This window comes from Schistocerca gregaria, chromosome X (genome assembly GCF_023897955.1).
Source record: "Schistocerca gregaria isolate iqSchGreg1 chromosome X, iqSchGreg1.2, whole genome shotgun sequence".
Classification (NCBI taxonomy): Eukaryota; Metazoa; Arthropoda; class Insecta; order Orthoptera; family Acrididae; genus Schistocerca; species Schistocerca gregaria.
In genome coordinates this window covers 451,053,062-451,067,954 of record NC_064931.1, presented here as the reverse complement: position 1 = coordinate 451,067,954, position 14,893 = coordinate 451,053,062, and the positions used below count along the sequence as shown (strand labels likewise).

At 36.4% G+C, this 14,893-nt stretch overlaps 1 protein-coding gene across 3 annotated transcripts in view; it reads right to left on the bottom strand.

The window, feature by feature from the left end:
- The window catches only part of LOC126298067 (chloride channel protein 2), a 471,803-nt gene that overhangs the window by 134,228 nt on the left and 322,682 nt on the right, over positions 1-14,893 (bottom strand). For all 3 annotated transcript variants that reach the window (XM_049989387.1, XM_049989386.1, XM_049989385.1), the window contains exon 6: positions 2,440-2,565. In XM_049989387.1, the coding sequence (XP_049845344.1) occupies positions 2,440-2,565 (126 nt within the window). The remainder of the gene's footprint in view (positions 1-2,439; positions 2,566-14,893) is intronic.

The following is a 14,893-nucleotide window of genomic DNA, read 5'->3' as shown; positions in this document are numbered from 1 at the left end:
GAAAGCTTAGAAGATGCAACAGGCATACTAAAGAGACTGTCTTCGCCACATGGGTATGTCCTCTACTAGAGTACACCTGTTTGGAATCGGATCCTTAGCAGATAAGACTGATGGAGGACATGGAAAAAGTTCAAAGAAGGGCTGGTTATTTTGTATTATTGTGAAACAGGGGAGAGAGTGTCACAGATATGATATGTGATTTGGGGTGGCAATCATTAAAACAAAAGCATTTTTTCAGTACAGTGAGATTTTTCACAAGATTTCAATCACCAACTTTCTTCTCTGAGTGTGAAAATATTTTATTGATGCCAACCTACAGAGGAAGAAATGATCAGCATAACAAAATAAGATAAATCAGGGCTCTTGGGGGAAGCTTTAAATGTTCATTTTTCCAATGCACTATTCGAGAGAGGAATGGTAAGAAATAGTCTGAAGGTGGCATTTTTGTGTTAATTGCAGAGTAGTCACATGTATGTAGATGTAGAAATAAAATAACCCACAAAATGTGTTAATAATTAATAAACAGGGCACATTATTTCAAACCCAGAATCAAGACTGGGCCACAAGATGAAAAATTTGGTAACGCAGGAGTTGCCCCACAAATATACCTAGTAGCTTCTGAGACTGCCTCAAGTGATGGTTTTGAGCTAGTACTTACAGTTTTACAAAGCCTATTTAAGACTCTGTGCCTGCCAACTAGTAAAGGAAATCAAAACCTTGGTGGAGTATGCATGAATGTTTTTATTTATTTATTTATTTTGTGTTAGCAGGATAATATTATTTTAAGATTTTGATAGGGTATGCAATCTGCATGTATGGGCCATGATGTTCATGGGCCTAAACTATGTTTATAAGGTTCAGAAGTACCTTGTATTTTGATGAAACTTGTAACACATGGAGCCCATATGAAAGTAAATTTATATGCTGTGAGGACCAAAGATAGACAGGAGAGATATCTTGGCAAGTAATGGATATGAATTGTATAGTGGAGATACTTGCGTTGCTTGGTAGTCTGAACATGCAAAAATATTTAGAGATGGATCACATGTCTGTCCTGTACTAGTGGATGCAGAATATCTTGCATGTGATTATGCAGGTCTGAGTTAGTCAAATAAGCGGAGTTGAAAAGAAACACTAAAATGTGAAAAACATTTTTCTCATACGCTTTCACATTATTCAAAAATTCCAGTCACTAGAGTTTTTTGTAACTGATTCACCATTTGGTCCACTGTAGTAGTGTGTTTGTGTGTGTGTGTGTGCGTGTGTGTGTGTGTGTGTTGTGGGGTGTTTACAAGCAAGAATATGCATACTGTAAATGTTTCATCTTTTAAAGAATACTAGTTTAAAAGGTAAGCTACAATGTTCAGTAAATTCATTATATGCCTGCACATTTCTCAAGAGTCCCTACTATGACTAATATTATTCCAAACATTATTTCAGCCTGTAAATCACTATGTTTCATGTGACACTTCATTCACTTAATCTTTAACTGACCCATTATACAGATCATACCCTAGTTTCAAGCATGTAGAATGATCTGTAGTGATTGTACATGTCAAGAACAGATTACTATATAAAAGTAGTTCCAACATATTGTCTATATATGCTAAACTATATTAAGTGGTTTGTTAATAATGTGATATTAATCATAAGAATGGCCTTTGCTCTATTTATACTTGAATTTATTCAGACGAATATCTCAATCATTATACACAAAATATATTGTTGTAAAAGAGCTGTCCTCTCTTCGGTGATACTAAAATCTACAGTTCAGCTCCTAGTTTGTTCTTCATGTCCCAGTTTATTATAACTGTGTAAATAATTCCCAAGATCTCTGAAAGCAATTTTGAGACAGTTACTTCATAATAGCTGTACTTTTATCCCAAGTTTTAAGTTATTTGCCTTTCATGTCATTAATAGAAAAACTGAAAGACATTGTGTCATTAAATAGCTGCTGAGTTTCTCAAGATGTGAGCCTTTTTTTGTAGTGGTAATTTACCACTTACCACTTACATCATGTTTGAAGCAGAGACTGTTAAGATGCAGCAGCAGCTTTAGTAGCCAGTGGTAATAGTGAGTTAAATTTGGGAAAAGCTTCTGAAACCTATGACATATCACTATTTATAATTAATGTTAATTTTTTTCACATGTAGAAAACTTTTTAAGCTGAAGAAGTGTTAACCTTCATCAGTCAGAGTCTGTTCACTGATACACCACTACTGCAAAAATTAACAGCAACACTGCAGCTCATAAGACCACCTGGCCCAGATCAGGGGAACAGTTTAAAATTATACTGTTAATTTCTTGAAGTATGATACTTCAAGAATAAATGAAGCACTAGTCAATTATAAAATGATTCTTGCTTTTTTCCTATAGCTCAAGTATTTATTCGTCAAATAACAGAGTATATCATCACTTGCAACACATAATTAATCTCACCTTCTTTCTGCATCCAGACAGCAAGAAGCCTGAAAACAGTAGCTCCACATACTGCAGCAAAGAAACCACGCCAATAATTTCGAACTGCAAAGTAGACTGTTGTTACTTCTATGCTGAACAACACTCCTGTAAAACATGAAGTGAAATAAATATAAAACATTTGAATATTTAGTAATTACTAATAATGATTTGTATTATACTTATGTAACAGACAGTATATTGCATAAACATTATAATGCAAAAAAAGACATTGAATAAAGTTGTAAAAGAACTTAAATCTTTCTGCATAACGTTTTTCACAGTGACTTCTATGCAAATATCTCAGTGATTCACCATCCAAAATTCTATATTTCACATTATGGCATAAATTGTGTTACCTTCTCCTATATGCTTGAGAGACATATAAAATGCATAAGTGCTTGCAACACCAGGTACTGAGGAGATTCTCATGTTTTCATTAATTACGGAGGCCAACTTTCTACTTCAATACATTTTTTTGCATAATTTTCTCACAGAAACTTCCTTCACAACTGCCAAACAGTCCTCAAGAAATATATGTCAATTCTGAAGAATTAATATGATAGTTTTCTTTTTCATGAATATTTGACTCTGACATGAAACAAATTTTATTTGAGACGCTCACCAGCTACCATGCTTTTGTAACTCCTTTTGTTAGTTCCAAATAGAGACGGGTCATTCATGAACTAACGGGTCCAAAGGAACGGTTCATCAAGATGCACAGAACAAGCGAGGAGTGAATTATAAAGAACAGTCTTTCATAGTTCACTTTGGTTGCAGATTTTTACTTATAGGTCCCAGGAATGGGAAATGGTTGGTCTCGTTCCTGCAACAGCACATTGGCCGGTATCATTCCAGCCTAGGTCCCTTTCCTGTCTGTCTCGGTCTCCATCGTGGCTTTCTACATATAGTTCCTGGGAACAGGAAATGGTCGATCTGATTCCCGCAACAGCACATCGGCCCATCTTGTTCCAGCCTTGGTACCATTCCTGTCCTTCGCGTGAAGCCCATGCTCTGTAATCGAGTGTCTGGTATCACATTTTATAAAGAGAATATGATAACTTCTACAATATCATTTCAGTGATACAGGGAGGTGCACGAAAAATCAGCCCCGAGTACTAGACTGCACATTGTCGCCTACCAATTGTTGACTATTGCTTCAAAGTTGTTGTTTGCATTAGCTTATGTGTTATTTCTTCACTGCCTGATTATTACATGTTTACCTATTCTGCTCATAGCGGTCAACAAATTGTGCGTAATTGCTGAGCAGTCTGTACTCGGGGCCGGTTTTTCGTGCGCCACCTTGTATTATTTCACTGCGATCAGCCACATAATGCTGCAGTTGGCTGATTGTGAGGTTTTGTGGAATCATGAAAATTACCTGAGTGTGAGAATTCTGTTATGAATAAAAACTCTGTACTCAGCCGGGGGGGGGGGGGGGGGGGGGGGTCCAAGTGCTCCCTCTTGGCACCTTCCATCTTCAGTCACCTATGCTACTAATTTTCAATTTTTCATAAGAACCATATACCAAGAACAAATGAACAGTGAATGACTAAAAATGAACGGTTCCCAAAAAAGAGTGATCACCAGTGAACTAGTTCCCAAGGATGAAAGAGTTTGCCCATCTCTAGTTCCAAGCTACCACCTGATCAAAGTATAAGCTACCTTTTTATCTAGTCCCAAAATAGTCCCATCTGATCAAAGTTTAAGCTACCTATTAAGCTAGTCCAAAATAATCACATCCTTCCTTCCTCTTTCTCAAGTTCTTTATATGTTAAGATATTTGTTACTAAATCAATGCTGTTATATGGTGGAGGAAACTGACTGTAGCAGTGACATAACAGCACCAGAGCAGCAGAGCTGCAGCTTCTGCAGGTGGCCTGCACTAGAGCATAATTTACTGTGATGACACCAAAGCCTGAAGACTTTTATACAGGCTGAATCACCTAAAACGTGCACATCAGATATTGTGGAAATTGAAAATGCTATTCATGTGCGGTTTTCACAGAATGTATTGGTAGTCAGGGGTCCTTACTGTTAGCCAATAAACAGATTATAATAATACATAGGAAGTGTATTTTTTGTGTGAACATAAACTTTTTAAAATGAAACAATGCCTGTTGACATAAACAAATTAAAAGTAGGATAAATTAGAATGTCAGTGGTGTTTGTAGCAGGATTCTAGTGCGAGTTGTTTATGAGATACCATATTTTGAAAAGTTTCCACACTGACATTTGTTTATGCCATTCAACCTGTGCAGTTGCTAGGTACAATGTTGTTTTGTTGACTTATGGTGTGATTCTGTGCTCCTTGAGTGCATTGTGATTTGCTAGTCAATCAGTGTATGTCAGACCAAACAGTAGATCGTGAGTAGATGATGGGATTTACCAATGCAGAAAAAGCCAACATGCTCATGGTGTATATAGAGCATAGGAGAAATGCAGTTTGTTCTTGTATGGCATATGGAGCAAGATATCCCAATAGATGTCAGCCATCTTGGCAACTGCTTACGATATGGTAGTGTAGCATCTAGACAATGAAATAGAAGGAAACAAGTGATGACAGAAGAGGAGAAAATCAATGTTGTTGCTGCTGTTGCAGTTGATTTGAATGTTTGCTCCCATTCAGTGGCATTAGTCAAGCAAGTGTACTATGCATTCTCCATCGACATAGGTGCCATCCCTATCACATTTCTCTCCATCAAAAGCTGATCAGAACTGGTTATGAGAATCGTGTTAACTTCTGTACATCAGCATTAAGACAGGATACTCCATGTGTATCATGTGTCTAGTATAGTGATGAAGTCACATTTATCAATCATGGCCAGATAAACAGCTGAAACATGCACCGCTGGTCTGTGGGGAATCACCGTTGGCTTTGTCAGATGAAATGTCAGAATCCATGGAGAGCAAACATGTGGTGTGGGATACTGACCATCAGCTCATAGGCCTGTTTTTATTAGACGCAACACAGAACATGCACAAGTATTGCAGCCTCCTAAGAGACCATCTTCCACAGATACTAGGGGACGTTCCTCTGCAGAGTAGGGGGAACCTGTGGTACCAACATGATGGTTGTCCAGCACATAGTGCATGAAGTACTACACTATTTCTTCATGAATTGTTTCTAAATTGTTGGAGAGGATGTAGAGGAACAGTACCTTGGCTGGGCCATTCCTCGGATTTGATGTTGGTAGACTTTTTTCTGTGGAGAAAGTTGAAACATGCTGTCTACAAGGACATATCATCTACCCTGTGATATGCAATGATGTATTTACTCCAGCCTGCTCGAATGTCTCTGCTGAAATACTGGCACATGTGCAGCAGTCATTCCATAGCAGACTGGAAGTGTGTATTGTCACTGCCAGAGATGCAACCTGTGATGGCAAGTTGTCTTTTTAGTGGTCAGAATCTACATAACTTGTGTATGCATTTGTGTTGTGTGTGCTACCACAGGTATTGTGCAAGTGTCGGTGTGTCAACTTTTCAAAAGACAGTATCTCATAAATGACTAGCACTAGAATCCCACAACGAACATCACTGACATTATATTTTACCCTACTTTTAGTTTTTTTTAAATGTCAGTAGGTATTGTTCCATTTAAAATAGTGTATGTTTGTGCAAAAAATACATTTTATAAATATTATTACAATCTGTTGATTGGCTAACAACATGAGCCTCTGACTACCATTCCATTCTGTGAAAGCCACACATAATAGCATTTTCCAATTCCACAATAGTTACAGTGCAAGTTTTAGATGAATGACCTCGTATACCTTAGCAAAATATTCCTTGTATTCTGTGATAATAATGTATCAACTGACAAAGATCAGACTTTTCCATTACAGTGGCCAATAGGGTTTTTCAAACAAATAATGTACATGATGCTGGTAGCTTAGTTATGGGTCCTAAATTGGAAAATGAAATTTGTCTTTGCCTATCAGGCCCAGTTTCTTATGACACACTACCCTCTATCTACCAACATCCTTGGAATCAATGCACTTTGGTTACTTGTTGTGTATTTATTTATCTTGGCAATATTATCGCCATCAGGACATGATAGTCGTTATGTCGTGTGTCATAAAAGGACTCACATCTTATATGAAATCCATCACTTTGAAATAATTATGACTTAAACTGTGGAAATATTAGTAGGTGCACCAGAAAAATACACAGCTTATATTCATTCATGAAAAGCAGAACAAGAAAGACCAATTACAGGCAGTTAGATTTACACTGTGGGCACTGGCAGCAATGGAACTGAAAGATGAAATGAAATGGGGAGAGAAAGATGAATGCGACAGAACACAAGTAATGAAGAGAAGGAGGAAGAAAGAGGTGTGACTGACTAGGAAACTATAAGAAAAACAAGCATTAATGAGAGAAGATGGGGGCATTTGCTTTACTTTTTGATGGAGAAAACTTGGCCTCTTACAAGGTAGAGCAATTGTCCGATGACATGATGGAGGATGAAATAGGAGTTGAGATGGTAAATATAGGGAATCTACTACTACAATCACAGTTTAAAAGAGCTTTGGAAACTTGTAATAAAATACAATGGAAAGAATAGATAACATTTGTTTGGTACTTCTAAAATCATTGAAGGAAGCAGCAACAAATTAACTCAAGTTGGTGCGTAGAATATATGAGACTGGACACATACTATCACACTTTTGGAACATATCATCCACATGATCCTGAAAATAGCAAGAGCAGATAGGAGCGAGAACTATCATTCAATCAGCTTAACAGTTCATGCATCTACAGGGTGTATATGCGGACAAGAAATAAAAATTCCCGAATTTTTCCCAGATTTCTCGATTAAAATTACTCTTTACCCTGGGTGAAGATACACTTTTTCTGTGTTAAGTGACAGTATATTTTTCCTTGGAAGTGTAAAACTTATCAATCCTTTGAATGGTTATGGTTCTATACACTGGCGTAGTACTTCTCGGGTCTTTAGAAAGCCAAACTCAGTTTAAAAAAAAAAAAAAAAAAAAAAAAAAAAAAAAAAAAAAAAAAAATGGAGAAATCTTTGATGTGGAGCAACATGTATGCTGATATTTTTGTATAACGAAAGTGTAAATTTAAATTCCACTAAACGCCACATGTTACTTTCCGAGGCATTGAAATCAAGCTTGCAATGCGCTTTTGTAGCCAGTCATACTCATGTCACGTGGGTTTGCCAGCCAATGACAGAGGATATTTGAGCATAGGACATGTGATGTAGATTTTGTCACAGCCTGCTAGATAAAATGAAATAGACCTGTCTAATATTGCAGCTATTGTAACACACACCAAATAAACGAGACTGTTTTGGCACAAATGGTCATAACATGAGGAGAAAATATAATTCACAAAGTACCAATATCAAATGCTTACTAGGCCTACTAAAAGCAAAAAGTTTTATGTTCAGAAATAGTTTCACATTTCATTCATATGCTCCAGCTTCTCAAGCATGAAAAGTAGTTGTATGAAATTCTTATCTAAATTTGGAATCGTCTTATTCTTCCATAATTTGTGTGATGTCCCTATTTCTTCCTCATTCTACCAAACAATCTTGTTATCACTAATTCTATAACTTATTCTCCGGTTAACTTTGCTAACCCTGCCATAATCAACAGTTTAGTTATCCCGCATTTATTCTCCGGTTAGGTGTTATTACGTGTTCATACAATGTGTTTACCACACTGCTACTGGGGACAGTACAACTGGTCCTTACTAGTGTAGAAGTCTGGCTAAAAATTTTCTATCAAAATTTCATTTTCTTGGATACACCAAGAAGAAAATACGTAATCTTTCTTATCTATCATTCCTGTTAGTCATTTATTTCCACTCTGGTAGTCTGAATCTATGCATTTCACTGGTAATTATAAAAATGCTGATCATTCGCAAACACAGTCAACCACATAAACATACAGTGATTCACATTCACCTGTTCAGCTTCATTCCACTCAGCTCGTTTAGCCCCATCCCCTTCTATCTACAGAAAAGTTTATTTCTAGATGTGACGGGATTCCCCTGGCAGATACATGACGTACACTATACACACATTCAAAATTCAACTTATGATTCATTCAGAAATAAACTTAGAATATGTTCTAAAATGTTAAAAAACCAAAAGGGATGCGTTTCAAAATCATATGAATAACTGACAGCCCAACGTGCGCTGGATACTAGGCGCTTTGTGAAACAAGGTTTTTACCCTCAAAAATATGAATTTGGTGGCCGCATCCCATTCCCTGAAATTGCTGCCTGGGGGAAGATACCTCACTTTGCCCCCAGTAAATCTGGCAACTTGCACGCACCAGTAAAATTTTTCTGGGTAGCATTTTGCTGCTGCTGCAGCTGCTGCTTATACAGCTAACAGACACACTTCTGTAACCAGAAGCGGGAGAAGGTACTACACATGTGTGACTCAACTGCACATGCACATGAGCTCACCCGCAACTGCTCAAACGAATCTAAAGTAAACAGTTGAGACGTCATGCTCATCAGAGACGGAGGCAATTTGTTGTTATGAAGCACTGAACAGTCTTCCTAAGGCCTTTAACACATTTTGCTGTTGGCAGATGCTTGTATGAGCACTGTATTTAGTTGTTGTATATAGCGTATTTCCTTTGCAACTTAAGTCTTATTTTCATTTGTTTTTTCCTCTTGTCCATGTTTTATTGCTGCAGTACTATTCTGCAGTAGTGGGATACATAATATCCTTTGTTAGAGTATTGTTTCTTATCACTTAAAATTACAAAAATTTAACTGAAAGCTAAAACAAAAAAAATTACTGGAAGTCCAAATAATTCCCGGGCTTATCCAGGTTTTCTCTTGTATGAAAAATTATCGAGTTTCTCCTGGATCTCCCAGGTGTCCTGGGTCGTATACACCCTTATCTAAATTGTTGACAAGAATAATATACAGAAGGATGGAAAAGAAAACTGAGGATCTAAAAATGGGAAGTCAAGGTTGGAGCATCAAAAATATTATGAAAAGGATAGATTACTACTCACAATAAAGATCAGTGAGTAGCAGTCTACCCTTTTCATAATATTGTTAAAATTGAGGATCTGTTAGATGATGATCAGTATGGTTTTAGGAAAGGTAGAGGCACCAGAGAGGCTATTCTGACACTGTGTCTGAGCATAAGAAAAATCAGGACAACTTCATAGGGCATGTCAACATGGAAAAAGCATTTGACAGTGTAGAATGGTGTAAGATGTTCAAAATTCTGAGGATTATAGGAGTAAGCTGTAGGGAAAGCCAGGTAATATACATCATACATAAGAAACAAAGTGAACACCAAGAATGGAAGCACAAGAAAGCAGTGCTCAGATTAAAAAGAGTTTAGGACAGGGATGCAATCTTTTGTCCCTAATGTTCAGTCTATACACTTAAGAAGCAATGACAAAAATAAAAGAATGGATTTACAATTCAGGTTGAAGTGTAACGAATGAGAAGATTCACTTATGATATTGCGATCAGTGGAAGTGAAGAGGAACCAAAGGACCTTTTGATTGGCATGAACAGTCAAATAAGTAGCTAATAAAGATTAATGATAAATTTTAAAAAATCAAAACTAATGAGAAGTAGCAGAATTGAGATTACTGATAAAACTATAAATTTAAAAAAAGCAAAAGTAATAAGAAGTAGCAGAATTGAGATTACTGATAAACTTAACATCAAAACTCGAATTCTTTTACTTTGGAAGCAAAATAATACAAGACAGATTAAGTAAGGATGTAAAAAGCAGATCAGCAGAGACAGAAGTAGTCCACTAGTATCAAACTTCAGCCTTAATTTAAGGAAGAAATTTCTGAGAATGTATGTCTGAAGCACAGGAGTGCATGGCACTGAATCATGGCTTGTGGGGGAACTAGAAGGGAAGAGAATCGAGGCATCTGTGATGTGGTGCTATAGAAGAAAGTTGAAAATTAAGTGGAATGGAAAAATAATGAATGAGTAGGCTTTACACATAGCCATCAAATAAAAGAACATACTACCTACACTAGGCTTTCCCATCATCTTCTGGAGTGTTGCTGTGCAGCATGGGAAATGTATCAGACAGGATTGACTGAGGAAATCAAAAAAGTTCACAGAAGGGCAGTTCATTTTGTAATATCAAGAAATGGGAGAGAGGGTGTCACTGATGTGATATGTGAGTTGGGATGGCAGTCATTAAAAGAAAGGTGTTTTTCATTGCAGTAAGATGATTTGACAAAATTTCAGTCACAAACTTTCTCCTCCAAATCTGAAAATATTTTGGTGGTGTCCACTCACATATGGAGAAATGATTACAAAAATAAAATAAGGGACATCAGAGTTCTCATGGAAAGATTTAAGCATTTACCATATTTACTCTAATGTAAGCCGCACTCGAATCTAAGCCACACCTGAAAAATGAGACTCGAAATCAAGGAAAAAGTTTATCCGAATCTATGCCACTCCTGAAATTCAAGGTGAGAGAAAAATTTTAGACCGCTCCTCTAAATCGAAACAAAGTTGGTCCATTCTAACGTGAAACAGAATTGAGGTTGAATGGATGAAGATACAGCTGCAGTAGTTTGGTTCGAGTCATAAGGTTAACAATTAAGCTTTACTACGTAGCCATTGCTATGTGTCAGCTGTTCTGTCTGTATTTATATGGGTACCCTTCCTTTTTTATGTGCATCTTCTGGTTCGAATCGATTGCTTATTTTGTTTTGTTCTGATAAGTGCCATTCTCTTTGTTATAGGTGTTTACATCACTCTAAGCTGAAAATTCAGTATTGTTCTGTGTCATGCATTGTTTGTCGCATTCTGATAATGAGTGTTTACAGCCTGTCGCCGCTTGCGGCGTGGCTTGCTTAGTGCACGCTACCGCCGCTTACAATAAAAGAAGAGGAATTATCTCATTAGCGAAACAATGGCAAGAGACTGCTATTTGTTGTTACTTACACTGCTGCTTTCTCTGATAATGACCAACAAGAACCAAATAATAGCTGTGTATGATAGATGTTCTGAACAAGAGTTTGGCAAAAAATTTTCTCCATTTGAAAATCTTTGCAGACGCCTCTTTAGTACATTCCATTCTGCACAGAAATTAGAGTCACCTTAGATTTAAAAATTTAGTCAGTTGCCATGCTTCATTTCTGACTGTATCACTATTCAGCATAAGAATGATATGAATATAAACATGACAAGATATGTATATTCATCCACGTTTTCTGTTGTCTTGGTCTAGTTTTGTAGTTTATTAGGCAGACAGGATTTAAATGAGATAGCAGCAAACACGAAAGAATACATTGCATAATGTTTACATTCTTCTACTTTTTCTTTTAATTTATTTACTGATGCAGAGGTTTTGGCGCCAGTATTTATCTTTGTGCCTGCAAAGCATACCTGTGTTGCGCTACATATATTTGACGGCAGAAGTTAGTTGTAGTGACACCTACCAACATTTTTCAGAACTTCTGCTTACTTTGCACTCGATTCTAAGCCGCAGGCAGTTTTTTGGATTACAAAAACCGGAAAAAAAGTGCGACTTAGATTCGAGTAAATACGGTATTTTCCTGACTTGCTCTTTGAGAGTAGAACAGTAGAGGAATAGCTTGAAAGATTGAAGGTGATTTGATGAGACCTCTTCCAAGCACTTAATTGTTAATTTCAGAGCAGTCATGTAGATGTAGACATAGAAAACACTGACAAGAAGAAAGAACAGAATTATAGGCCATTTGTTAAGACATCACAAAATAACTTCCATTGTGCTAGAATGAGCTCTAGAGGGTAAAAACTGCAGGAAAAAACAGAGATAGGAACAGATCCAATAAATAACTGTGGACCTATGGTGTAAGTGTTACTGTGAGATGAAGACGTTAGCACAAGAGAGGAACTTGTGTTGGGCCACATCAAACCAGTCAGAAGACTGATTCACCTCCCCACCCCCCACCCCTCCCCACCCAAAAAAAGAAAAAAATACCATGTTCGTGCTTTGGTGTTTACAGAAACTCGACTTACATACACCATAAAAGTTGAATGTTCATAAGTATTCAGTAGGGCTAGGTTTGTTGTACTTCTTTCCCATTGAATGGTATTTCAGCTGGCTTAGTCTTTCTGATTCAGGATTTTACTCAAAAATCTATATCTTAGTGCCTGTCATTACTGTGTCCAAAAAGTCAGTGTTACTTCCATAACATTCCAATGGCTCATGACACTTCAGCACACAGATTTCCTTCTGTTCATCTGTCAGCACTTTTCTTATCCCTAAGTTGTCTCTCAAAATGCAATAAACATTCAATTTTTGAACACTAAATCTTCTGCTATCATTCTTATGCTCTGGAATTCAAAACTTTCTGCAATTTATCCACATGTTCATGCATTTGAGATGCTTTAGGCATTCATTGTCATTTATGTTTTCGTGGTCCTGGCAGAACATCTTGTGCCACTCATGAATTCTTCACTGAAAGCTTCTTGATCCAGGCCCACCCTCTCAGGGCATAATTACCATTTCATACTCCTTAAGAAGCTAGCAAATAAAGGTGTAAGAGGAATTGCAAACAAATGGTTAGAATCTTACCTGTCAAACAGACTACAAAAAGTTGAAATTAATTTTGAAAAAAAGAATACAACCACCCATCAATGTACTGTCCACTCCTCTGACACAATGCCTATTAGATATGGTGTGCCACAAGGCTCAATCCTGGGACCCATACTGTTTCTGCTATACACTGATGACATTAGCATGAAGCTTGCTCCAGGACATACCACACTATTTGCTAATGACATGAGTATACTAATAACAGGTACTGATACAGAGGACCATAACCATAATATTAAACCGCTTATGTCATAACTCAGCTAACAGTTCAATGAGAAAAAACTAATTATAAATATACAGAAAACAACGTACATCAAGTTCAGACTCTCATCCCAAAAACAAGAAATGCCCAATGCGATTCTAAATAACCAAGAGCTCGTGTATGTGGACTCTGTCAAGTTTCTTGGCATACGGCTTGAAGAAAATCTTAAGTGGGAGACTCACACAAATAATATCTCAAAAAAGCTATCGACTGTGTGTTACATTTTAAGGATACTCAAAAAATCTGTCACAAAATCCGTTCTCATACATGTATATTATGCTTACTTCCACTCTACATTACAGTATGGAATCATATTTTGGGGGAACTCACCTGGGGGTGGATATATTTCCAAAATGCAAAAAAAAAGGCAATACGCATAATATGTAACCTAAGACATAACAAATCCTGCAGACAACATTTCAAAACAAATGGCATTATGACACTGCCCTCTGTTTACATTTATAATATCGTCTCATTTGTCAAGTCATACCTGTTAAACAATGACTGCACATTAAAATTCAATGGAGATATTCATAACTATGCAACAAGCAGCAATCTGACCTCCATATGATTCAGTCCAGAACTACCAGCTACCAGCAGAACTACCAGCTACCGAAAAAGTGTTTTAAATGTTGGGATACAAATGTATAATACTTTGCCAAATGAAATCAAAGCAACAAATAACCCAAGAGCCTTCACACATAATTTAAAAAAATATCTGTTGGACCAATGCTTTTATACAGTTGATCATCTTTTTTAAAGGGGTTAAAATTGTAAACAATTTTATAATAAACATTCAATTAGGTCTGAAAATTATATACCGTGCATGTCTATGAAATATACTAAATTATTATATACTGTCCATGTCTATGAAATATACTGGATTATATTACTATTAAATTTGTATTGGCTGTTTGTATTTTACTGTACAACATTTGTATTTACTGTTTTGTTAAAGATAGATAATTTCCTCATTACAAAATAATGTAAAATCAATTTATTAAAAATTACTTGCAAATATGTTCGCTTGATGTGTCCAATATCATATGTACAACCGTACAGTTCTATGATTTGTATTAACTGTTTTGTTTAAAATAGATAATTTCCTCACTACAAAATAATGTAAAAATCAATTTGTAAAAATTCTTTGTAAATATACTCTCTTGACCTGTCCAATATCACATGTACAACTGTACAATACTATGATTGCCTGGATCAAAAAAATACAATACAATACAATGAAATACCATTTTTTTGTTTAATGCAAAATTAAATTGCATATTGCTGCTCAATTAACTTTTGCATCTTGAATCCTGATGCATCACCAAAACACACTATGCACAAAGCATTATCTTCACTCTTTCACTGCTGTATGTGACTAATACAAATCCCATTCATTAGCTGAGACCGTCCATCACCATTCCCACTGAAAATCTCATAACTCTACCCCTTCTAGTCACTGGTAAATTTTATTTTGGAAACTTTTGTAACAAATTCCGTATAAGTGCTGACGGCCCTCATCAGGTTTATCTTTTCTAACAGCTATAAGAAATGTATAGCTCATAAGATGAACAGATGCAGAGTAATGTTTCAGACAAGAGATT